Genomic DNA, 26580 nt, shown 5'->3' with positions numbered 1-26580 from the left:
CATTGTAATTAAGAAAAAGCAAACTTCGTCCTCACACCCTTAGGAAACCGGCCCATGAAAAACAAACACGATTTCTCCTCGATTTGTGGCAGGAATCTAAGCCTAGGGTGAAATTCCTTCATCTGGGGCCACATAAAGGCGCCGTATTATTTCTGGGTGAAATACCTTCATCTCTAAGGCCCCATAAAGGCGCTGTATTAATTCTGGGTGACATTCCTCGTTGAGGCGCTGCGATAGGGCGTGTGAGAGGGGCTGATTGACACAGAGCACACCTTCACAAAGCTGGCGCGCGCTAACCTTCACGGCAGCAGAGGTCACCCCGAGACAAAAGGAAGAGTCCGGGATCTGCCCCTCTCCGCCTCCCCACCCTCCCTGGAGGCCGACCTCCTTTCATCCCAGAATCATTGAAATACAGACTAAAGGCTCCAGGCTCAAAGCGGCCTCTCTGAACTGCCGCCACCCCCCTCCTCCCGATCTCACACATACAGCTAGAGCGTGTACAGATGCGCTGGGCCACATGGAAAATGTAAGTTCAATTAATTTCTAAAAGCAGAATAGTTTATTTATCGATGGCGGTGTTTAAAAAGAAGAGAAATCGAAAATATACACTCTCTCTACGGGTCATTATTAGAAGCACGCTTGGTGTTGTCAACGTTTGTTTTATCAGAACAGAACCCAGCACGTTATACACTAATGACATTTCCTGTCACCGCTAGTTTGTAATATAGAGCTCAACACTGACCCTTTGTCGTTTCTAGGAGCTGTCAATATCATATGTTACTATTACCCAATTTAATGGCACTCGCACCAACCTTGGAAAATTGGCATTCTGGCACTGAATTCACTGGGTCAATTCATAAAAGCATTTAGGAGTAAAGGAGCGGTACTGCAGGAGTACGCCTTTACGTACTCCTGCGGGCCCACGTGACGCTGCCCCAACCCCTTCAACTCACCATTAGTAACAGTGGAAAGGAGGCACATTCCTTTGTACTAATTGTATATGAATATTTTAAAGGTTTTTGGGCCAATTGCAAACCCGTGCAAGAGCTCGTAAAAGAGTATCAGAGACATAAACACCATGGTACCTTAAAATGTCTTTGTGAATAGGCCTCAGTGTCCTATCTCGCCAGCGATGTCGCAGGTATACAAGGTACAGAAGAAACACGCAATCTACGTAACAAAACTCCGATAATCACACAGGGAAAGTTCATATTTGTCATATTGTTTTGCACAGCGCAGTATTGACGAGACAGCTTCTAGGCGCTGTTGCGAGGCTGGCGAGTTTTAGCCGTTTTTGTGTTTTGGATCATTCCAGAAAAAGGTGCAGACGGTGGGATTGGGAGGAGGGAACTAGTAAATGAGATGACGAGAGCGCGAAAATAAACTGGAGAGAGTTTGCGAGTCTAGAAAGAAAACGAGGCTGGGGAAGGGAATACAAAGCGATGGAGAGGGGATAAAAACAAACCAGCATTAAAAATGCAATAGGCCTCGCCTTTTATTAAGTTAAAGCCATTTGCTTTGCTATATAATACCATTAGCAAAGCAAATGGCTTTAACTTAATAAAAGGCGAGGCCTATTGCATTTTCAATGCTTGTTATCCTTTGGAGATGACATGCTGCAGTCTTTGAAGGGCATTATTTGGCTCACCGATATAAGTCCCATTACTGTAGTCTTCCTGGAAGATATGAATGTGTTCACATCAGCTATTGGAAATGGCTACATACAACAGAGTGCGTTTGACATGAGATAAATATTTCTTGGTGACTGTAATTTTATGGTCTACAGTGGAACCAGCAGCATCAACAGAGATGTCCTAGTTTGTCAATATTTTGTGGGCGAGCATTGCTAACCCAGAAATTCTGGCTTCCAATTAGTTTACCTCAGAATCTTAAATCAACAGGTTTTTAGACTTTGTTGGGTTCTGTTGTAGAACATATGCTTGCATTCACCACTGAGTCTGCTATAGGAGTGGTTGTTAACTCAAGCGTTCATGTTCTCTGTGTGTGGGTTCATATTTCCAGCCTTCTTTGTTGCTATTTTCACTGCTTCCCACTGTTTCAGGGCTCTCTTCAATGGGCCTCATTTGTATAGTTTGTTCATTTTACTAAATTAGCTTTGTATTCTACCCTTTGCAGGTTGTGTGGAGTTGTGAAAAACAGCATGAATCGATCGGATGGTTCCTCAGCAGAACGATGTATTCTGGCCTATCTGTACGACCTGTACACCTCGTACACTCACCAGAAGAGTAAATTTGGCGAGCTCTTTAGGTGAGTGTCGTTTCTATCAGTACTTTGGATCATGGTAAATGAAGGCTGTAGCCAGAAACTGCAGACAGAAGATGTCTTCTTGGGATAGAGTCCTAGAATAGCAATGATTGAATAGTGCATTATTGTTCAACTGAGATGGATTGGCTCTTTAAAAAACTAGACGGAATTTTTTCTCAATTTATCTGGCAATATCAGAAGGCCAGACGATCACTGAAACTCTTGACTGTACCCCAAGATCGTGGGGGTTGGGTGGTCCCCAATTTATTATTTTACTACTGGGCCATCACATTACAACAAGTGGCTATCTTGTTTAAATCTAATATGGGTATAGTTAACAGTTTTGGTATACAGGAATATGAGACCCCCCAACCTTCGAGTTGGCTACAGGTGGAGCTTCATCAGGGGTTCTACTCAGACAGCTGGAGGTTAGTTGTTATAAAATAAAACCGGGTTCAAGCCCCTTATAGCAGCTTGGAGGGTTTGGCACAAAGCTTCAAATCTCCTAAATATTCCCAGTCTCCAGAAATATGTATTTCTGTGGCTCTCTCCTGTCTTCACCGCCCGCTTTTTGATGGGATGAGTAAACATTGGGAGCAGGCAGGCGTCCGCAGAATAGGGGATGTCGTAGATGGGAATGGGATGATCCCTTTTGCTGAGTTGCAGCAGCAGCATAAAATTGACCCAAGATAATATTTTAAGTACGTTCAAATCAGGGAAACCGTACGACCCTTTCTGTCTAATATCATCTCCATAGGCAGGATCCAGTTGTTAAAAACTATCTTATATAATAGTCCCCGAATTAAGGATATATATTGCCTTTTTACATAAGCTGCCCAGGATGACCTTGTTAAAACGGAATCTGCTTGGGTAGGCAAGGTTGGGAATCAGGATGTGAATCTAAGCAGGTCTCTGGTTCTCTCTAAGAAGGTTTTCCTCTCCGCTAACCTGAAGGCCCAACACTTCAAACCAGTATACAACCTATATTTTACCCCGTCAAAACTGTTCAGCTAGGGAAAAAGGGGAAACGATCATTGCCCGAGATGTGGACTGGGCTCAGCAGATATAGTTCATATGTTTTATGAATTTGCTGTATTAGATCCATTGAAAAAGGGTATTGAAACTTTTCTGTATAAGGCATTGGTACAGGAAGTGTCTATTTCTCCAACCTTGATGCTGTTGGGGGTCGAGGAAAGAGCTCATTTAGGATTGACACAGGTATATTTTTGTTTTATGGCAGTGGCAGTAGTACAACTGCTCCGACATATCTAGCTTGGTACGCGAGATTGCTTCATATATACAGATTTGATACTGCATTGTATAACTGTAAAGGATGGAGGGCGAGGAAACGGGGTAAGAAAATTAGGGGCCCAGTGATGGATCTGGTCTGAGATATAAATTTATTTTGGGTTTTTCTTTTTTCCTTTGCGATATATGTATGTTGTAATGTGGAATACTGATAATACTTAGGTTATGCAGGTTTAAATAATCTTCTTTGATTTCTGTTTTTTCCTCTAAGTCCCCTTTCTTTTTTTTTTTGTAAGCACAAATATATGGCCAACTGTACATTATGTAATTTTCAATATTTTATTAATACTGCTTTTCTGGGAGAAACAAAAAAAGAAAAAAAAAGATGGATTGGCTCCTGTACTAGAAGAGGTGACTGGTCTAATGAAAAGGAACTGGACATAAGGGGGCACAGGTGGACAATGGGATGGGAGGACCGCATATCACTTTATGCAGGCGACATCTTACTATATATGGCGACCCCTGCCCGATCCATAAATTGTCTCCTAGACATTTATGCAGCCTATGTCAAAGCCTCGGGCTACACCATTAATTGGTCGAAATCACGGCTTTACATCATTTATGGCCCCCCACCCCCGCAACTACCGAGGAACTGTGAGATACAGATAGCGGAACGAGGATAAAAATACCTCTGCATTTACATCACCTCCCAGGCGGTGCACTTTATAGAAGAAAATCTCATGAAGACATTGACCCGCTTCCACCTTGATGTGAAACACTGGCGCTCTCTCCCGCTGACGTTACTGGGTAGAGCAGCGCTCTTCAAAATTATGGCATTGCCCAGATTTCTATATGTTCTTCAAAATACCCCCTTCCACATTTCCGCCTACTTTTTTGTTCAGATAAACGCCGAACTAACCAAACTCCTCTGGGACGGCGGAACAGCCCGCATCGCTATGAAAAAACTAATCATGGGGTGGTATGATGGTGAAATTGCTCTCCCGCACATACAGACCTATTGTTGGTATCTCAACACACTTCAATAAATCAGTGGCTAGACACGCCGCAGGAGGAACCTGCATTTCGTATGGATCGCCATCTCCTGGGTGCAGAAGGGTTAATGGGTGCGTTGTACAAAAACATAAAGAAATCACACTACACGGGCCCCACGGCTCACACGTTACAAATCTGGCATGAGGCACAGAGGGCGTTGGGGTGGGAAGGGAGGCTCACGCAGGCAACACCATTATGACATGTTTGGCAACTGGGGAGATTGAAAAACACTAAGGGATGTCGACAGTGGAATCTCATTGGAATCTCCAAGGTGGGGGACCTGTGGCAGAAGGGGGGGGTTGTACCATTCACTCAGTTACAAACTACATATAAATTGGAACAAACTGAATCATATAGATATGCCCAAGTAAGTCATGCCTTACGGGCAGCGATCCCAGCGGGCACACAGTTACCAGAGTCCTCCCCATTAAAGGACAAATAACTCACGGACCACCTCCAAGCCAAAGCCATTTCATGGACTTATCACAAAATAATAAACAACCAGCACGATCCCACAGTAGCCCTAAAAACGAATTGGGAGGCAGAGCTAGGCGACCTCGATGAGGAGGCCTGGCAGATGACCCTGATGTCCCCGAGGGAGGTGGCAATTCCCTCCACCCTTAGATTACTCCAATTAAAAATCCTCCACCGTTTCTACTACACAAGAACCCTGCTACACAGGATAGTTAAGGCGAACAATCCACTCTGCCTCCGACAATGCGGTGCTGAGGGTACTATCTGAAAGAAACACGTTAGTTAGATTCCTCACCTTAGAATATCCCCAGGCATCAGACTGGATCCGGAAGATTTTTGTAGCAATACCCCTTGCGCGTCGCTAGGCGCCGTCTGCGGCTCTGCGTCCGTCGTTGGCGTTGTGCGCCGGAATGATGTCGTCGGAGTACTTAGACGCCGCCCTCGCGCGCTGACGTCAGTTCTTCTTTATTCCGCGCCAGTAAGCGCCGATCCGGGAGAGCTACCCCTTTAGTCATTTTTTGACTAACTTTTTAAAATCTTTTTGGTCACTTTCTCGTCTCTGGTGCCGGTAGGATGCCTGGTTTCAAGGCCTGCGACGACTGTCACCGACTGATGTCGGTGACCGATCATCACCGCCGGTGCCTGTACTGTTTGGGCCTCGACCACCACGTGAAGTCGTGCTCCAATTTGTATGGCCCTGACCTCGAAAGCTAGGCGGGAGTGGTCCCGTAAGCTTCTCGAGCTTCGCCACTCGGCTCCGCGCCCCTCTCGATCCCGGTCCAGGAGGAGGTCCAAGGATCGGTCGCGGAGCCGCACCCGACATCGTCGCTCGTCTGGCTCGAAGTCTTCGGGTAAGTCAAAGCGCTCCAAGAAGTCCAAGAGGCGACACCGTTCTTCGGACTCCCCTCGCCGGTCGCGTGACTCGGCCGAGGGTCAGGGTGGTTCCACCCCCGCGGCTCCGCCGGAGTCGCAGGCGCCATGCACGTCCCCATACCCGCCGGTCCCTGGGACTGACGCGACGCCGGCGGAGGTCAGTGCCTTCCTCTCGGCCATGAGGAGCCTGGCCCCGCCGTCGATGCCCGATGGCGCGCCTTCGGGCCTGCTGGCGCGCCTTCGGGCCCCGCGGACTCGACTGGGCGACCTTGCGCGCCGGCGGCTCCGGCCCCGGCGCCGTTGGAGGCTCCGGCCCGACGCCGCAGGTCCCCGAGGGGCCCAGGCCTGAGCCCCCGTCGACGCCGGTCGACCTCGTCACGCCTCCTCTGCCGACGTCGACACCGGTGCCACCTCCGACGCCGACTCCGGTCAACGTCGATCCCCGGTTCAGCCCCTGTCCGGTCCCGACGCCGGTGCGGCGACGCCCGACGCCGCTAGAGACACATTTTGTCTATCGACCGGCTCCGATCATTCCTCCTGTTTACCAGGAATCGGATGACGGGGGCGACTGGGAGGGGTCCAAGGACACTTTGGCCCTTCAGGGCCAGCTTTCACAGGACTGGGCAGATGAACTGGGGGAGGCCAGTGGTTTGGAAACCTCACCGGACACTGGATTCATCTCTCCTCCAACTGTGGCTTCGGAGGAGGGTGCAGCTTTTTCTGTGGTGCTGCGCAAGGCGGCCGCGGCCCTTGGGCTTGAGCTGCCTGCCGTGGCTGTGAGGACTAACATCCTCACTGAGGTGCTTCAGTCTGCCGCATGCTCCACTGAGCCTCTGCTGCAATTCAATAAGGCTCTCATTGACGTTCTGCAGTGCACCTGGTCCAAGCCCTCCACAGTCCCTCCTGTGGATAGGAACGTTGCCAGGCGCCACCGCCCTGCTCCGGGCGACCCCAGTTTTCTGTCCCAACACCCCACCCCCGAGAGTCTGGTTATCCAGGCTTCTACCTCCCAATCCTCCTTCCCGTCCGCTCCTCCGGACCGGGATTCCAAGAGACTGGAACAGTTCGGTAAAAAGCTGTTCTCCTCGCTCAGTTTGGGCCTGCGGTCTTTGAACACCGCCTGTCTCTTGGACCGTTATTCCCACTCTCTGTGGGATACGGTGGAGGACGTGCTGCCCCTGTGCCAGGAGGAGGCCCGGGCACGGCTTTCCTCGGCTCTGGCCGATGGGAGAGATGCAGCGCGCCATGCCATCCGATGTGGACTCGACACTACGGACTCGCTGGGTAGGGCGATTTCTACCACGGTGGCGCTTCGACATCACGCCTGGCTGCGGTCCACGTCCTTTTCAGGGGATGTCCAGAGCACTCTCATGGACATGCCTTTTGATGGCGCTCGCCTCTTTGGTGAGAAAGCGGACAGTGCGCTGGCTCGCTTCAAGGACTCCCGGGCTACGGCCAAATCCTTGGGCCTCTCGGCCCCGCGGCCACAAACTTCCGCTTTTCGCTCCTTTCGTGTCCAAGGAAGGGGCACCTCCTCACGTCTGCCTAGCCACCGGCCGCAGAACCAGCCTGCACGCGGTCGCGGACGTGGTTTCCGCCGAGGCGGTACTGGAGGACAACGCGGTCAGTCCACATCCACCCCGGCAGCATCCGCCTCAAAGCCTTCCTAGTCCGAGCTTTCAGGCCCTTTCCTCGCCAGTGGGAGGCCGGGTTCGCCATCACCTGCTCCACTGGCGTACCATTACTTCGGACAGGTGGGTGCTGCAAATCGTCCGAAGGGGCTACTCCCTCCCCTTCGAGACGACCCCTCCAGCCATGCCACCGCAGCACCACCGTATCTCGGAGGATCATTTGAATCTTCTGCAAGAGGAAGTTTCGGCCCTCTTGGCCAAAGAGGTCGTCGAGCGCGTTCCGTGCCCAGAAGTAGGTTATGGTTGTTATTCCCACTACTTTCTGGTTCCCAAGAAGGGCAAAGGGGGCCTATGCCCTATCTTGGACCTCCGGAACGTCAATGCCTTCCTCCCGAAGGAACAGTTCAAAATGTTGACTTTGGCTCAGGTTCTAGCTGCCCTAGACCCCGGAGACTGGATGGTAGCGTTGGACTTGCAGGACGCATATTTCCACATCCCCGTCCTGCCGGCCCACCGGCGTTACCTGCGGTTCATGGTGGGTCAGGAGCACTTTCAGTTCACCGTGCGCCCCTTCGGCCTCAAAAGTGCCCCTCGGGTGTTCACGAAAGGGATGGCGGTGGTCGCAGCTCATCTGTGCAGATCAGGGGTTCCAGTCTTCCCCTATCTCGACGACTGGTTGTTGAAGGCGGGCTCGCCCCAGGCAGTCGTCTCCCACCTCCAGACTACGGCGGATCTCCTGCATTTCCTGGGGTTTTCCATCAACGTGCCGAAGTCACACCTGAGCCCCTCTCAGAAGCTCCTCTTCATCGGAGCGGTTCTCGATTCGGCGCAGTTCCGGGTCTATCCACCGGAACAGCAGGTCCGGGATATACAGGCCCTGATTCCCATCGTTCGGCTTCTTTCCTGGGTTTCGGTCAGGCTAGTGTTGCGGCTTCTGGGGCTGATGGCTTCCTGCATCCTACTAGTGCATCACGCCAGGCGGCGCATGCGGGCTCTGCAGTGGGACCTGAAGTTTCAGTGGACCCAGCATCACGGCAACCTGTCCGACCATGTCTTGATCTCGGAGGGCACTGCACAGCAGTTGCAGTGGTGGCTCACGGACCGCGATTGGGTCACGGGCAAAAGCCTCTCCCTACCCCTACCGGAGCATGTCGTAGTGACGGATGCGTCCCTCCTGGGATGGGGTGGCCATATGGGAGAGGCGGAGATCAGAGGACTCTGGTCTCCGGCGGAGTCTCGTCTCCACATCAACTTGTTGGAGCTGAGAGCGATCCGACTTGCACTGAAAGCCTTCCTTCCCTCTGTCCGGGGAAGTGTCGTGCAGGTGTTCACAGACAACACCACCGCCATGTGGTATTGCAACAAACCGGGCCGGGTGGGGTCGTGGACCCTTTGTCAGGAGGCTCTGCGCCTCTGGACATGGCTGGAACACCAGGGCATCACCCTGGTGGTTCAACATCTGGCTCTCTGAACGCCAGAGCAGACGAACTCAGCCGCCGGTGCATGATGGATCACGAATGGCGTCTGAACTCCGAGGTGGCGCAAGGTCTCTTTCAGCAGTGGGGATAGCCTTGGTTAGATCTATTCGCCACCGACGAGAACGTGCAATGTCAGCAGTTCTGCGCGTTGGAATTTCCAAGGCGGCACTCGCTCGGTGACGCCTTTCGTCGCGAGTGGAGTTGCGGTCTGTTGTACGTCTTTCCGCCTATACCACTTCTGCCCAGAGTGCTGAAGAAGATCAGGCGCGACCGGGCCCAAGTCATCTTGGTGGCTCCGGATTGGGCACGAAGGTACTGGTATCCCGAGCTACTCAGTATGTTGACCGATCCTCCGATACGTCTGCCCTTTCGGGAGGATCTTCTGTCGCAGCAGCAGGGGACGGTCCTCCACCCGAACCTGTCCAGCCTCCACCTCCATGCAGAGACGTTTTAATGCATGGGCAAAGTGGGCTCTGGCCCAGGGCCCCAGCCTTTCAGGGGGCCCCCTGACAAAGTCAGCTCTGTTCTCCAGAGTTTTGCCCTAATGACCTTGATTATTTCTCAAACGGATTGTTTTAAATACAGTTTTCCTTTAATTTATGTTTTATGTGCCTGATGTGTGATAGTCTAGTACAGCCATTTTGCTGAGAAATGTTGTGTTTATGTTTCATGCAGTATACAGAAAAAAAGTTTCTTTTAGATCAAAACAAGGCCTAACACATAAGAAATGGGACGGCGTCACAGAGATTATTTGCAGTAATATTGGTGTGCTGCTGCTGTGTTACAATATTGAAAACACACATACCTATCCCTGAATATTAGATGTAAACACATTTAGGGCCTTATTTATGAGAAGTGATGCATCGCTGTGTGAAAACAGGGATGCGTCACTTCTTAGTGCACCCTCCTTGCAACGTGACGGATGCGTCATATTTACTGTAAGTCGCATCATGTTGCAAGGAGTTACAGATACGTCAGTATTTCTGGCGTATCTGTAGGCGCAAAAGTGATGCATTGCTGGGGTGTGTCTGAAAATAGACGCAAGTCCAGCAATGTGTCCTTTCTCATGGGGCAAGCCCCATGTGAAAGGGCCTGCATCAGTCTTACACCTGCTGTGAGGCAAGTGTAAGATATTGACGCAATGGCCTCCTAGAAGTGACGCACTGAGTTCTCATAGATTTCAATGTGCCACTTCTACGAGGCTTTTTGCGGGGGAACACCCACCCTGCATACATTATACCTGGCACAGGTATAATGTGGTGCAGGGCTTTACAAAGTGACGCATCTGCCTAGATGGGTCACTTTGTAAATAGGGCGCAACATGGCACATTTTTAGGTCTCGCCTGACCCAGCGCATGCGCTGGTCTGGCGAGACATTTTGTGAGGGCTCCAAAAAGTGCTACCAGGCCAGCCTAGAGCTACAGTGCATGTGCGCTAGCGCGCGCTTCGCGCTTTACCGAGATTACTTTCACTTTTGCGGCCGCACAGCCGCTTTGATGTTTGATCGCGATCACCTTCGCGGCCGCTTTGATGTTCTCTGTGAGGCTTCAATAGATTGCAGCAGTTAAAACAAGCATTGGCATAGCCAATAGGTCTCGCTTTTGGGACCTTATAATTGTTTAGTTATGCAACTGTTGCATGGCTAAACCCTTATAAGATCCCAAAAGCGAGACCTATTGGCTAAGCCAATGCTTGTTTTCGCTGCCGGTGCGTCACAAAAAGTGACACACCGGCGGCATAAAAGTGAAACAAGGCCTCATAAATAAGGCCCTTAGAATTTGGACGAGTGTTCCTTTGCACTGTCAGGGACCTAATGAAATTAAATGAAATAATGTATTTAATAAAGCACGCAGCCACTCAGACTAGAGTGTCTTGGCACATGACAGCGGGAGGAAAACGTGCGTAAAAGACCCATCAGTTATTAAAAAGCCAGGTTTTTAAGTTCTTCCTGAAAGAGAGTAGGTCTGTGGTTAGTCTCAGAGACTCAGAGAGTCTATTCCACAATTTTGCGCCTAGAAAGCAGAGGGATCTGCCTCCAGTGCGGGCACGGCATATATTAGGCACGATGGCCAGGTAGGCATTGGAAGATCTTAGGAGTCTAGATGTTGTGCAGTGATTAACTCGCTTATTTAGGTAGCCGGCTCCTAAGCTGTGGAAAGCTTTAAAGAAGATGGTCATCGCTTTGAAGTTGATCCGTTCTTTTATGCGGAGCCAGTGTAGAGACTTAAGAATAGGGTTAATACTAGATCTGGGTTTAGGTCTTAGGATGGCTCTGGTCACGTTTTTTACTACTTGTAGGCGCTGGATAAGGGCTTTGGGAGGACCGAGGTACAAGCTGTTGACATAGTCAAGCTTTGATGTCACCAGAGCCTGCACCACGATCTTTCTACTTTCATGCGGTAACAGTGGCAGGAATTTTATTAGCATCCGGAGTATGCCAAAGCAAGCTTCAGTTAGATTTTGGATTGGAAAGCGCATGGAGAGTGTCTTGTCTATGACAATTCCTACGTTTTTGACTTTCTCCTTTTCCGGGGGCGGGGGGGGGGGGGGCAGCAGATATTTTGGCCACCAAGAGCTCCAGTCAGGCATTTCTGGATTTCTTCAGTTTTGTCAGGATTGCACTTCAGCTGATTGATCTTAAGCCAGTTAAAAACCTTTGTGAGGCAAGACCTAATCATTGCACTGTCAAAGTCGGTTCCTTTTTCACATGTAAAAATCAGCTGAGTGTCATCAGTATAGGAACCAATTGTGACGCTCTCTTCCTCTACCAGAAATGCAAGGGGGGATAGATAATATTAAAAAGGGTAGGACTGAGAATGGAGCCCTGAGTGACACCTACATTCATGGCCGGAACCGGGGATGAGAAAGGTGGGAGCCAGATGTCCTGAGATCTATTTGCCAAGAAGGATGACATCCATGTTAAGGCGCCCTCCCAGGTCGATGTTAGCAAGTCTCTCCAGGAGCCTCTCATGTGGGACCGTATCGAAGGCCGCCGACAGATCGAGCACTATCAGAACAGCCTTGCCTACCTGGTCCAGCTTACCCTTGAGAAATTCAATCACATCCAGGAGAGCGGACTCCGTACTGTAGTTAGCCCTAAAACCGTATTGGGACTCATGAAGGAGCTTCCCATCATCAATGTGTTTTTGGAGGGCCTTGTTTACATGCTTTTCTAAAACTTTGGAGGGGGCAGGAAGATTGGCCTGTAGTTGGCAGGGTCCGTCAGTTTGGCGTTAGCCTTTTTCATCAGTGGAAGAATCTTAGCATTCTTCCATAATTTCGGCATGGTGCCTGAGGAGAGGGAAGCATTAAAGAGCTGGTTTACCGTGGGGTTTATGGTTGGAGCTAATAGGTTCAGGATATTCGCTGGACATGGGTCGGTAGGAGAGCCAGACTTAATAGTTTGGAGAAGGGTCAGTGACTCTTCAAGCTAAAACTCAGGGAAAACTAGTAAAGATGGAGGACCAAGAGGTGAAATTTGCTATTGGAACTAAGGTAGAAGGTCAGTTCTTCCTCTGGAATGTTACTGAAGGCTTGTTGGATCACGGAGATCTTTTTGTGGAAGAATTGAGCTATTTGCTTAGACCATTCTTCCGTACATGGCCCTTCCTTTGTGCCTGCTTTCGGGACGGTAAAGGATTTAACTATGCTAAAGATTTCCTTACTCTTATTTTGGGCATTTTCTATTTTAGTTTTAAAGAAGTTTTTCTTGGTTGCCTTCACAAGAATGTAATGAGCTTTTAAGGTGTCTTTATACACCTTCCTGTCCTCAGGTAGATAGGAGTTACGCCATTTCCGTTCCATTTTTCTACAATTTCTTTTGCTACATCTGAGGGAACCGTTAAACCATGGAGCTGGTGAGGCCGGCCTCTTTGAGGAGCGGGAAACAACCGGTACCACTGTACCAATGTTGGTAAGGAGCCATGACTCTATTGAGAGGGTGTCTGAGTCGGGGCGGCCAGACAGCTCCGGTGAGGAACAACCGAGGGCATCTGCTAACATCGGGATGGATATTTTATGGAACGTCCTGTAATTAGGGACCCTCTGCCCTGTGTTAGCCCGAGGGGCTGTGGCAGAGTTGGGAATGACACATTTTAATAGGAGGTGGTCAGATCAGGTAATGGGAAGAGGTAGGCTTGCTTATATGTCAAAGTTGTGAAAGATTTGGTCTAGGGTATGGCCCTTCTCATGGGTGGCCGAAGAAATAGATGGAAACATGTTGCAGGCCTGCAGCGTCCTAAACAAGGAAATTGTTTGAGGGTCTTTTCCATCGTCCATATACATAATTAAATCTCCCAGAATAAGGCAGTTGTTGTATTTTAAGGCCAGGGAGGTGGTGGCTGTATTCAGTGTAGTAATAACATTTCCAATTGCACCGAGAGGTCTGTAAATCATAAAAACAGCTATGCTATGATGGTGGGATAAGGTACAGCAGAAGCCTAAGGACTCTGCACCCTCGATGTTTTCCATTGGTATGGGAGAGCAGTTTAGTTTTTAATTGTAAATTATGGTGACACCGCCACCCTTCCAACTTTGTCGGTCTCTCCTGAGGGTTATATAACCCGTAGGGATGGCCAAAGTGATAGTAGGGTTGGAGGCTACAGACAGCCAGGTCTCAGTGAGAAATAAAAGATCAGGCTGTTCATCTAAAAGTAGGTCATAAATGTGTGGTTCATGCATTTGCATAGAACGACAATTTAAAAGGGTGGCCTGTAAGTCCTCTGTTTTCTTATTGTTTTTACACTTATTGTTGCATGGGAGGATCTTGGGTGCAAGTTTCCTGGGCTGAAGGAGAGACCAGTTGCACTTATTAAATCGAAAGTCTACCTCCAAGCTCGGATCAGCGGCTGTACACTGACATAAAGGTAGCCACCTAAGGCTAAGTGGTTTTTCCCTATTGTAATGTAGTGGAAGAAACTCACCGGAGGGGAACTGGGTAGCATGGTCAGAGCCAGACGCCTCCGGAATGCTGAAGGGCGCAGAGGGCCTTGCCTTTGGCACACCAGCGGCGCGCCGAAGGCACGCGTCCGTTTGCATCGGGAATATATAGGCTAATGCCTTTGATGAAACTGGACCGCTAACGCAGCTGAGGAAGCGGAAACTACGGGGGCGGAAGGGAGGAGCCCGATAGTAGCCCCAGCCCTCCGCACAATCGGCGTATCAGCCACGACGGACCAGGACTGGAGAAAAAGCGAGATGCGAATCGGAGCAGCTAAGGAGGTGCAGGCAAGCAGAATCAAGTAAAGTGCAAGTGCGCGTAGGTAGAGGAAATTGTTAAACAGCACAGAGTAATTCAGCCACAATATACAATTTAAAAAGTATTAAAAACCTAGTAGCAGGGCAGGAAACACTAAATACTACTGTTGTCAGCTGCAAGCGTCTGTTTGCATCAGGAATATATAGGCTAATGCCTATGTTGCAAACTGGATCGCTAATGCAGCTGAGGAAGCGGAAACTGCGTGGGAAACAGGGGCTCAAATTGGATCATAAACTCAAAGCTGTTCTGAACAGGGGCCCCCAAAATATGTTTGGCCCAGGGCCCCCAAAATCCTTAAGATGTCCCTGCCTCCATGCGTGGAGATTGAGCGGCGGCAGTTGATGCCATTTGACTTGCCTCCTGAAGTCTGTGATATCATTCTGGCAGCCAGGCGTCCCTCCACAAAGACGGTGTACGCCTGCCGGTGGAACAAATTTGTGGCATGGTGCACAGCAAAGGCTGTGGATCCCCTTTCCGCCCCTCTTTCTGAGGTTCTCCTCTTTCTTCTTTCTTTGGCCCAGCAGGGCTCTGCCCTGGGCACCTTGAAAGGTTATCTTGCTGCCATCTCTGCCTTCTTACGGCTTCCTGATCAGCCCTCTCTTTTCAAGTCCTCTGTAGTGTCACGCTTTCTTAAAGGCATTACTCACACGTTCCCTCCTGTCCCTTTCGTAATGCCTCAGTGAGACTTGAATCTTGTCCTAACATTTCTGATGTGCGCTCCCTTTGAGCCTCTTCACAATTGTCCTCTTTGTCTTCTGTCTCTTAAGACTGCTTTCCTGGTAGCCATCACCTCGGCTAGACGGGTGAGTGAGCTCCAGGCTCTATCGTCCAAGCCTCCTTTTCTATCTGTTCATCCGGACAAGGTTGTCCTTCGGCCTCGTACTTCCTTTCTACCGAAAGTGGTGACCCCCTTTCATCTTGGGCAATCTGTCACCGTGCCCACCTTCTTTCCACATCCTTCCAAAGAGGAAGAGCGGCTCCACCGTCTGGACCCAAAACGTGCGCTCTCCTTTTATTTGGACTGCACGAAACAGTTCCGGGTGGACGACCAGCTTTTCGTTGGCTACGTGGGTGCTAAGAAGGGGAAAGCTGTGCACAAACGGACCATCTCCCGGTGGGTCGTTTTGTGTATAAAAGCCTGTTATTCCTTGGCAAAAAAGGACCCTCCTGTTGGGCTGCGAGCCCATTCTACTCGGGCCACAGCGGCTACTACTGCTTTGGGACGGGGAGTCCCTTTGCAGGACATCTGTCAGGCGGCGACGTGGGCTTCGCTGCACACGTTTGCCAGGCACTACTGCCTAGACAGCCTAGTCCGGAGGGATGGCTTCTTTGGCCGTTCTGTCCTCCAGGACTTTCTGGTGTGATCTTGGTTCGCAGACCCACCACAGGGGTTGGTATTGCTTGGCTATCTATTCTAAGGTGAGGAATCTAACTAACGTGTTTCTTTCAGATGAACAAGTTACTTGCCTTCGGTAACGATGTATCTGTAAGAAACATTAGTTAGTTAGATTCCTCACCGACCCACCCATCCTCCCCGTTCTGCGAACTGACATCTAGGGTTAAGGCTATCCTTTTCAGGGCCCTAGATTTTTTGGCACCAGTGTCGGTCTCTTGCATGGCTCTGCGTTCCTGGCGCGGAAAGCTATGTACAAGAACTGACGTCAGCGCGCGAAGGCGGCGTCTAAGTACTCCGACATCATTCCGGCGCACGACGCCAACGACGGACACTGAGCCGCAGACGACGCCTAGCGACGCGCAAGGGGTATTGCTACAAAAATCTTCCGGATCCAGTCTGACGCCTGGGGATATTCTAAGGTGAGGAATCTATCTATCTAACTAATGTTTCTTACAGATACATCGTTACCGAAGGTAAGTAACTTGTTCTTTTGGCACACACTCTGGGACTGTCCATGGGTCGCTTCTTACTGGACCTCGGTTTTATGCACCATGTCCCAAGTCACAAACGTGGTCCTCCCGCTGGCCCCAAAATGCTGCCTACTTAATAACTGGGAGCTCACAGACTTGAATCACACAGACCAGGACTGGGCAACATTGGGGATGACATTAGCCAAATGAAACATAGCAGAGTGGTGGGGTCCGGATCAGTCCCCAATGCTTCGACAGTGGTGTCAAAACATGGACCACACAATGGTGGCAGAGAAATCTGTCTACATCCATAGAGGATGCCCTAAGAAATGGACATGAATTTGGGGCAAATGGAATCACTATAGGTGCGATATTTGCGAACCTCCCCCACCGCAGCAGGTATCGGAAGATAGCGACTAATCTAAGCATATGGATGATGCAAGACCTGCTGCACTGCACCACACCCACGGGATGCGGGAGGGTTACTGGAGTCTGTGTTCTGGAATGTAAAGATATGCTATGTCTAAACGTACCTAAATTATTGATGTATGCCACTGATTATCCATTATTGAAATGTAACTCTGTGTATCTACATTCAATAAAAAAACATTAAAAAAAGAAAAAAAGGAACTGGACAAATGTTACATTCCTCCTTGACTGCAATATCCCTTCATAAGCAAAACCCTTGAACAATCTGTGTGAACACGACAAAATCACCGACTCTTCACAGCTGCAGAAGGACCTTTCAATTAAACATTTGACTGAATTGTCACCACACAATGCAATACTATTATTATTATTAATTAATTTAGACTTGTAGAGCGCATAGCTGCCCAAGGGCTTCCCAGCGCCGAGAGACTGGATGCAGACAGATTAAAGTAGATAACTAGAGCTACTGCCTAAACAGACAGGTTTTTATAGATTTCCGGAATTCTAGTTCCTTGTCCAGGGAACGGCATTCCTTCGGTAAGGTGTTCCAGAGTTTGGGGGCAAGGTGGGAGAAGGATCTGATCTCTTCCCCCCCCCCCCCCCCCCATCCCCCCTACCCCCGTTCCTCACTTTCTTCATGGAGATCGATTTTAGAAGTCTTTCTCCGCTCGATCTAAGGTTTCTCGTTGGGACATCTGGTGAAACCAGATTCCTTATTTTTATGGGGCCATTGTTGTCAATGGCACGGTGGGTTATTATCAGTGCCTTAAACTTAATTTTGGCCTCCACCGGGAGCCAGTGCACTTTGTGGCAGATCCCCGAGCTGGGGCCTTACACAGTAGTCTGGCTGCCGCATTCTGGACCACTTGAAGTCTGTTGGTTACATATTTATTTCGGTGCACCTAGAAATAGTGAATTTCCGTAATCTAGGGGAGATGTGACCAAAGAGTGGACCACAGTCTTTCTAAACTGTATTGGGATGCGGTCTAGGATTTTCCGAAGACTTCTGAGTAGTCGAAAACATGTGCCAGCCACTATCTTAGCTTGGGTGTTCATGGAAAGGTCTTTTTCTAGCCAGAAGCCTAAGTTCCTAATGTGATCCTTGGGCGTGGGCGGACTACCTAGACAGTCCGGCCAGCTGATGAAAGGCCTGAGAACTGTCTGATTTCTGAGGATCATTAGTTCCGTCTTGTCCCCGTTTAATTTTAGGCAGCTTTCCGTCATCCATTCCATGACTTTTTCCATACAAGGTGCTAGCCTATTGGAGACTCCGTTGGTTCTGGGGTCTAGGGAGATTACCAACTGCATGTCGTTGGCATAGGATGTCATTAAGATGTCAAATCCGAGGGCAATCTGGGACAATGGCTCCATATATACATTAAATGGCATAGGGCTCACCGAGGAGCCCTGCTGTACCCCACACTTTAATGACCTTATTTCTGACACCTTTGTGTTTTCCTGGACTTGGAATGTTCTTCTCTTCAAAAAGGAGGTAAGCCATTTAAGCATAGTGCCTTGTACCCTGATGGCCGAGAGTCTACTTCGCAAGGTGTGATGGTCCACCCTGTCGAAGTCCGTGCTCCGGTCCAGGAGGAGTAAGGCTGGCGAATTTCCCCTGTTCAATGTCATTCTCAGTTCCTCCACTACTGTCAAGTGAGCGGACTCGGTGCTATGTTGGGCACGCAATCCCATCTGGCTGGGGTGGAGGCAGTGATATGTTTCACGGTACTTAGATAGGGATTTATTAACGTGTTTTTCTAGGAGCTTACCTACGAACTGCAGCAATATAATAAGGCGGTAATGCTGGTTCTGCATTGTTTTTCTTTAGTAGGGGTTTGATTATCGCATGTTTCCACGTAGCAGGTACTATGTTCATCTCCAGGGACTGGTTCATGATCTTGGTTAACGAAGGAAGGATGACGGATTTAACTGTTTCATGAACATACAGTGGAGCTGGGTCAGAGGGTGATCCGGACTTCACTTTTGCCAGCAATAGTTCTACCTCCTCTGCTTCTACTGGTGGAATGTTAATGATGGAGTTTAGTGGGGAGTCTGTCACCTGAACTTTGTCCCCCCCCCTTGTGGTGTCTTCATCACCAGCGCTGTGTATGCTTGTAATTTTAGAGAGGAAGAATTTGGCTAAGTCTGTACAGCTCTCTTCTGAGGCCCCTGTGGGGTGGGGATCCTGGGCTGCGGAGGTTAGATCCTTGACTACCGCAAACAGTTCTTTTGAGGAGTTCTGAGCCAGTTTAATTTTCTCCTCAAAGAACTTTGCCTGTGTTTCCTTGATACTATTGTGGTAGCTTTTGATGGCTTATTTATAATCGGCTTTGAGTTGTGGGTCATAATTGTTCCTCCAGACCAGACCCTTTCCCTTTTTTTTTTCTTTTTTACAGTTTTTCTTGAGTGCTAGCAATTGAGGATTGAACCAACCATACACCCTGGATCTATTTTTAGCTTTGGTGGCTTTAGGGGCTACTTTGTCGAAGGATTGGGTAATCCGTGTTTCCCAGGTTGCATATGCTTCCTCCACTGTTCCTGGCCAAGTAGTGTTGAGGGCATTTGTTTCCTCTAGGGTATTCCCCCACTCCTCGGCGTTGAGCTTAGCCCAGCACATTTTCTTTGTCTCATCTTTCTGGGACGCTCCCTGCTGAGCGCTGCCTTTCTTTCCTATATAGAAAGGAATATATTGATGGTCTGACCAGGGGACTGTTATTGAGGGTCCCACTGTGAGGTTCTAGTCATTTGAGATAACTAGGTCCAGTATATGTCCCTTGGAGTGCGTGGCACCCAATACCAACTGAGAGAGTTGGAAAGCTTCAAGATCTGCAAGCATTCTTTTAACACTAGGGAGGTCCTGGCCCTCCACGTGTAAGTTTAGATCTCCTATTATGGTTATGTTAGCTTTCTTTAAAGTTAGGTTGGCCAATGAGTAAGAAAGACTTTCTATGAAGTCACTATAAGGGCAGGGGGTCTATAAATTAGAAGCCCTGAAAAAGGTTTGGTTGGGTGACAAAGATATTGCGAATTGGAGACATTCGCACCCTTTCATCAGGAAGGTCTCGGTGGAGCATTTGTATACACATTTTATTATAATCTCATAATAAATGTCATATCAACGAAATGTTGATTTGAAAATTGAATGTTGTTAATTTCATCATTGTTTTCTTTTGGCTCACGATTTGGTTGATTAATTACAAGGAATACATGAAAACATAATGTATGAATAACCAATGTAGAAACAGACGCAATTAGTCTAATATATGAATTTTTAAAAGAGTTGTCTTCGATAAATTGCACCGTAAGGGCCTTAGTAGTGCACCTTGTTATATGTGACAGGATCTGTACACATTTACTTGTAATTATTACTGCCTGAAAGGAGCAGGCCAGGGCACAAGGTAGCACACATTGATAAAACCAGAATAACTAAACCATAATATTTAATTTTGTAATAAAATTGGTGTGCAGGTAATACCCACTCTAGACACATCTATGTGTGCCATGCCCAACAACACTGCCTGTGGCATTTGTAAGTCACCCCTGTAGCAGGCTTTGCAGCCCTAAAGACAGGGTGCACCATACCACAGGTGAGGGAAAAGCTGCATGAGGAATATGCCCCTACAGTGTATGTGCCATTCACAGACCTTGTAAGTGCAGTGAAGCCATTTTGAGTACAAGAGTTGGGAGTCTGGCAGCACAAACTCCACAGCTCCATGATGGCTTTTCTGAAGACCGAGAACGTCGCGGTGTCAGTACCGGCGCTGGAGGGTACTTTCGTACCCCTGTTTATTTCCGGTGTTCCTTTCCGCCCTGAGTGGCAACCAGGGAAGGGTGTGGAGGACTGGGAGAGGCCTGTGGACCCTTTGGCTGACCAGCTTGAAGAGCCGAACTGGCGAGAGGAACTGGGTAATGCCAGTGGTCTGGATACCTCCCCAGACCTTGGCATGCTCTCCATCTCAACCGTGGCTACAGAGGAGGGAGCTTCGTATGCAGTGGTGTTGCGTAGTACGGCTGAGACCTTGGGCATTGAGCTTCCTATGGTGGCTGTCAGGACTAACCTCCTGATGGAGGTGATTCAACCATCAGCAACCTCTTAGGAGCCCCTTCTGCTTTTTAATGAAGCCCTCACCGACATCCTTCCGAGCACTTGGTCCAATCCCAGCACAGGGGCTCCTGTGGACAGGATGATGGCCTGACGCCACCGCCCACCCCTGGTGACCCACTTTTCCTCTTCCAACACCCGACCCCAGAGCTTGGTGGTCCAAACCTCGTCTTCTAAGGGCGCACTCCCTACGGCTCCCCCAGATAGGGAATCCAAGAAGCTGGACCACCTTGGGAAGAAGATGTTTTCTTCTGCCAGCTTAGCATTGCGGTCGGTGAACACTGCATTCCTCTTGGGCCGGTCTACTCATACAGTGTGGGATACAGAAGTGCCCAGAAGAGTTCTGGGTCGTTCTTACCTGCGCAGTGGCAGAGGGTAGAGACACAACTAAGTTCACCATCAGATGTGGGCTGGATACCGCCAAGACTCTAGGCAGAACAGTTTTCACGTCAGTAGCCTTGAGGCGCTATGCCTGGTTGAGGAAGTCTGGTTACTCTAGGGATGTCCAATCCACCCTACTGGACATGCCCTTTGATGGCTGTTGCCTTTTCGCTGACAAGGCAGACTTGGCGCTAGAGCGCTTCAAGGATTCTCGGGCTACTGCCAGGTCCTTGGGCCTTGCGGCAACCTCTCGCCCGACGCAGTCTGCTTTTTGCCCCTTTTGCTACGGAAGAGGCGCCCCACCACTTTCGCAATCCAGCCACCGGCCCATGCAAGCTACCCAGCCTCTCTGTGGACGTGGGACCCAGAGACGCGTGTCTGGAGGCCAGCGTGCGGGTCAGTCCACCCATTCCCAACCAGCAGCAGCCTCCAAGCACTCCTATTCTGACCTTTCAGGGCCACTGTAGGCCAATGGGCGGCAGGATTCGCCATCACCTCCCCCACTTTAAAAACATCACGTCAGACAGGTGGGTTTTGCAGATAGTCTGACGGGGCAACTCCCTCCCCTTCGAGACTGCCCGTCCTTCCATGCCACCATCCTTCCATCGCATGTCGGAGGATCACTTGACCCTCCTCCACCAGGAAGTTGCAGCTCTCTTGGTCAAGGGAGCTATCAAAAGGGTCCCAGTGCCAGAAGTAGGCCGTGGTTGCTATTCCCACTACTTTCAGGTTCCCAAGAAGGACAAGGGCCTGCGACCTATCTTAGACCTCAGGGCCCTCAACTGCTTCCTCCGGAAGCAGAAGTTCAAGATGCTCACGTTGGCTCAGGTCCTGTCTGCTATCGACCCCAGAGACTGGATGGTAGGGTTCAACTTGCAGGATGCATATTTCCATATCCCCGTCCTGCCAGCCCACAGGCGTTACCTATGGTTCACTATAGGCCATGAGCATTTTCAGTTTACCGTGCTCCCCTTTGGCCTTACCAACTCCCCTCGGGTGTTCACGAAAGTGATGGCGGTGGTCGCAACTCATCTGCGCAGATCAGGGGTTCCGGTCTTCCCCTATCTTGACGACTGGTTGATGAAGGCGGGCTCGCCCCAGGCAGTCGTCTCCCACCTCCAGACTACGGCGGATCTCCTGCATTTGCTGGGGTTTTCCATCAACGTGCCGAAGTCACACCTGAGTCCCTCTCAGAAGCTCCTTTTCATCGGAGCGGTTCTCGATTCGGCGCAGTTCCGGGTCTATCCACCGGAACAGCGGGTCCGGGATATACAGGCCCTGATTCCCATCTTTCGGCCTCTATCCTGGGTTTCGGTCAGGCTAGTGTTGCGGCTTCTGGGGCTGATGGCCTCCTGCATCCTACTAGTGCATCACGCCAGGCGGCGCATGCGGGCTCTGCAGTGGGACCTGAAGTTTCAGTGGGCCCAGCATCACGGCAACCTGTCCGACCATGTCTTGATCTCGGAGGGCACTGCACAGCAGTTGCAGTGGTGGCTCACGGACCGCGATTGGGTCATGGGCAGGAGCCTCTCCCTTCCCCAACCGGAGCATGTCGTAGTGACGGATGCGTCCCTCCTGGGATGGGGTGGCCATATGGGAGAGGCGGAGATCAGAGGCCTCTGGTCTCCGGCGGAGTCTCGTCTCCACATCAACCTGTTGGAGTTGAGGGCGATCCGACTTGCACTGAAAGCCTTCCTTCCCTCTGTCAGGGGCAGTGTCGTGCAGGTGTTCACGGACAACACCACCGCCATGTGGTATTGCAACAAACAGGGCGGGGTGGGGTCGTGGACCCTTTGTCAGGAGGCTCTGCGCCTCTGGACGTGGCTGGAACACCAGGGCGTCACCCTAGTGGTTCAACATCTGGCGGGCTCTCTGAACGCCAGAGCGGACGAACTCAGCCGCCGGTGCATGATGGATCACGAATGGCGTCTGAACTCCGAAGTGGCGCAAGGTCTTTCAGCAGTGGGGAGAGCCTTGGTTAGATCTATTCACCACCGAAGAGAACGCGCAATGTTAGCAGTTCTGCGCGTTGGAATTTCCAAGGCGGCACTCGCTCGGCGACGCTTTTCGTCACGAGTGGAGTTGCGGTCTGTTGTACGCCTTTCCGCCTATACCACTTCTGCCCAGAGTGCTGAAGAAGATCAGGCACGACCGGGCCCAAGTCATCTTGGTGGCTCCGGATTGGGCACGAAGATACTGGTATCCCGAGCTACTCCGTATGTTGACCGATCCCCCGATACGTCTGCCCCTTCGGGAGGATCTTCTGTCGCAGCAGCAGGGGACGGTCCTCCACCCGAACCTGTCCAGCCTCCACCTCCATGCGTGGAGATTGAGCGGCGGCAGTTGATGCCATTTGACTTGCCTCCTGAAGTCTGTGATATCATTCTGGCAGCCAGGCGTCCCTCCACAAAGACGGTATACGCCTGCCGGTGGAACAAATTTGTGGCATGGTGCACAGCAAAGGCTGTGGATCCCCTTTCCGCCCCTCTTTCTGAGGTTCTCCTCTTTCTTCTTTCTCTGGCCCGGCAGGGCTCTGCCCTGGGCACCCTGAAAGGTTATCTTGCTGCCATCTCTGCCTTCTTGCGGCTTCCTGATCAGCCTTCTCTTTTCAAGTCCCCTGTGGTTACACGCTTTCTAAAAGGCATTACTCACACGTTCCCTCCTGTCCCTTTTGTAATGCCTCAGTGGGACTTGAATCTGGTCTTGACATTCCTGATGTGCGCTCCCTTCGAGCCTCTTCACAATTGCCCTCTTCGTCTTCTGACTCTTAAGACTGCTTTTCTGGTAGCCATCACCTCGGCTAGACGGGTGAGTGAGCTCCAGGCTTTATCTTCAAAGCCTCCTTTTCTGTCTGTTCATCCGGACAAGGTTGTCCTTCGGCCTCGTCCCTCCTTTCTTCCGAAAGTGGTGACTCCATTTCATCTTGGGCAGTCTGTCACCTTGCCCACCTTCTTTCCGCATCCTTCCAAAGAGGAAGAGAGGCTCCACCGTCTGGACCCAAAACGTGCGCTCTCCTTTTATCTGGACCGCACAAAGCAGTTCCGGGTGGACGACCAACTTTTCGTTGGATACGTGGGTGCTAAGAAGGGGAAAGCTGTGCACAAACGGACCATCTCTCGGTGGGTCGTTTTGTGCATCAAAATTTGTTACTCTTTGGCAAAAAAGGACCCTCCTGTTGGGCTGCGCGCCCATTCTACTCGGGCCACAGCGGCTACTACTGCCTTGGGACGGGGAGTCCCTTTGCAGGACATCTGTCAGGCGGCGACGTGGGCTTCGCTACACACGTTTGCCAGGCATTATTGCCTTGACAGCCAAGTCCGGGGGGATGGCTTCTTTGGCTTTTCTGTCCTCCAGGACTTTCTGGTGTGATCTTGGTTCGCAGACCCACCACCGGGGATGGTATTGCTTGGGTATCTATTCTAAGGTGAGGAATCTAACTAACGTGTTTCTTTCAGATGAACAAGTTACTTACCTTCGGTAACGATGTATCTGTAAGAAACATTAGTTAGTTAGATTCCTCACCGACCCACCCATCCTCCCCGTTCTGCGAACTGACATCTAGGGTTAAGGTTGTCCTTTCAGGCCCCTAGATTTTATTTTTGGCACCAGTGTCGGTCTTTGCATGGCTCTGCGTTCCTGGCGCGGAAGGCTATGTACAAGAACTGACGTCAGCGCGCGAGGGCGGCGTCTAAGTACTCCGACGTCATTCCGGCGCACGACGACGGACGCGGAGCCCCAGTCGACGCCTAGCGACGCGCAAGGGGTATTGCTGACGAAAAATCTTCCGGATCCAGTCTGACGCCTGGGGATATTCTAAGGTGAGGAATCTAACTAACTAATGTTTCTTACAGATACATCGTTACCGAAGGTAAGTAACTTGTTCTTCAGGGCCCTAATTTTGTGCATCAGTGGTCAGTGTCTTGCATGGCTCTGTGTTTCTGGTGCGGCAAGTCGTGTACAGAACTGAAAGCGTGGGTGGCATCTTAAGTAGCAACTGAGACGTCATCCCGGCGACGACTGACTCGGACCCGACCGGTGCCACCTTCCGACGTGCAGAGGTACTGCTGCCGAAAAACTTTCAGGATCCAGTCTGACGGCTAGGGGTAATTCTATGATAAAGAATCTATAACTAACATACGTCTCTTACAAATAGATCATTACCGAAGTTAAGTAAGTTGTTCTTTAATGCCACTATAGTGGATGGTACAGTAGGTTCTGAAGTCACTCTGTGGCCTGTATTTATTTATTTATGTATTTGAGCTTTGTATATCGCAAGCTTGACCCAAATTCATCAGAGCGGTTTACAGGGTAGCACAGCAGACATTACACGAGTTACATAAAAAGCAAATAACAATACACAGTAAAAGTATAAAGAGGTATACGATCGACAGCAGGATATGTGAGCGATATAGCAGCAATTACACAAGTTACATGAAAAGCAAATAACACTACATAGTAAAAAGTATAAGAAGAGGTATATGTGAGAAAGTGCCATCTTTCTTGCATGGTATGCCACCACTTTTTGCTGAATTGCTGAATGTACTTTGTCTTAGTGTGCCCTGGACCCCTGTCAGTCAGGTGCCCAGGGCCTATGTTCCTTCCCTAAAACCCAAATTGGCAAACCCTGGCCACATGTCAGCCCCTGGTAAATGGTACCATAGGTACCCAGGGCCTTGTGACCAGGAAAGGCCTCTAAGGCCTGCAGCACTATTTGTGCCACCCTTAGAGGCCCTGTACCCTAACACACACACACACACACACTGCCCTTGCAGGCTGAGTGTCTAGGTACAAGACAAAACAAAGAGTCGACATGGCATACATCCCTGTGTGCCATGCCCACAACCTACACTGTCCTGGCATACATCAGCCACCCCTCTAGCTGGGTGCCCTATGCCAGTGGTGTGGGCACAGGAGCATGAGCCCTGTAACCCTACAGTACCCAGGCCCATTCCTGGGCACTGTAAGTGCAGTGCTGCCATTTAAGAGAATATGGTGCTTGGGAGCTCGTCAAGCACTAACTCCACAGCACCATAATGCCAACACTGAGGACTGAGAAGTTTGGTATCAAACTTCTCAGCACATTAAACCCGCACTGATGCCAGTGTGGGATTTAATGTACAAAGCACTACAGAGGGTATCTTAGAGATGCCCCCTGAAACCTAACCTACAATCCACGTCTGGTCTGGGAGGCTGCCTAGGCTGCCATACAGCAGACATGTTGTTGGACCCCTGGGTAGAGAGCCGTCCGCTCTCCTGGGCCTGCAACAATGCACATCCTGTGCGAGGTGCTAGGTCTCCTCTTCCAGGATGGGCAGGGGGAAGCTTCAAAGGCATGCTGCCTTTGTGAGCTTCTCCAGGCCACTTGCTGTACTCAGCAACTGGCCCCCACCGGTTCTGACCCCCACTCTGGCAGGAAGACTGGCCGGAAACTCCAAGTAAGGACAAGGGATGTGCCAGCCCTGCCATCCCCACCCCTCAGGTGGGGGAGGCGAGGTGAAGCACATCTCCGGGCTCTTGCCATCT

General features: G+C 50.2%; 1 protein-coding gene across 7 annotated transcripts in view; it reads left to right on the top strand.

Annotated features, from left to right (window-relative positions):
* MED12 (mediator complex subunit 12) overlaps nt 1–26580 on the top strand; it is a 956599-nt gene that overhangs the window by 392613 nt on the left and 537406 nt on the right. For all 7 annotated transcript variants that reach the window (XM_085608424.1, XM_085608427.1, XM_085608421.1 and 4 more), the window contains one exon: nt 2137–2268. In XM_085608424.1, the coding sequence (XP_085464550.1) occupies nt 2137–2268 (132 nt within the window). The remainder of the gene's footprint in view (nt 1–2136; nt 2269–26580) is intronic.

Source organism: Triturus cristatus, chromosome 5_2 (assembly GCF_964204655.1).
Source record: "Triturus cristatus chromosome 5_2, aTriCri1.1, whole genome shotgun sequence".
Taxonomy (NCBI): domain Eukaryota; kingdom Metazoa; phylum Chordata; class Amphibia; order Caudata; family Salamandridae; genus Triturus; species Triturus cristatus.
The sequence above is the reverse complement of the archived record's forward strand: the minus strand, read 5'-3'. Positions and strand labels throughout refer to the sequence as shown.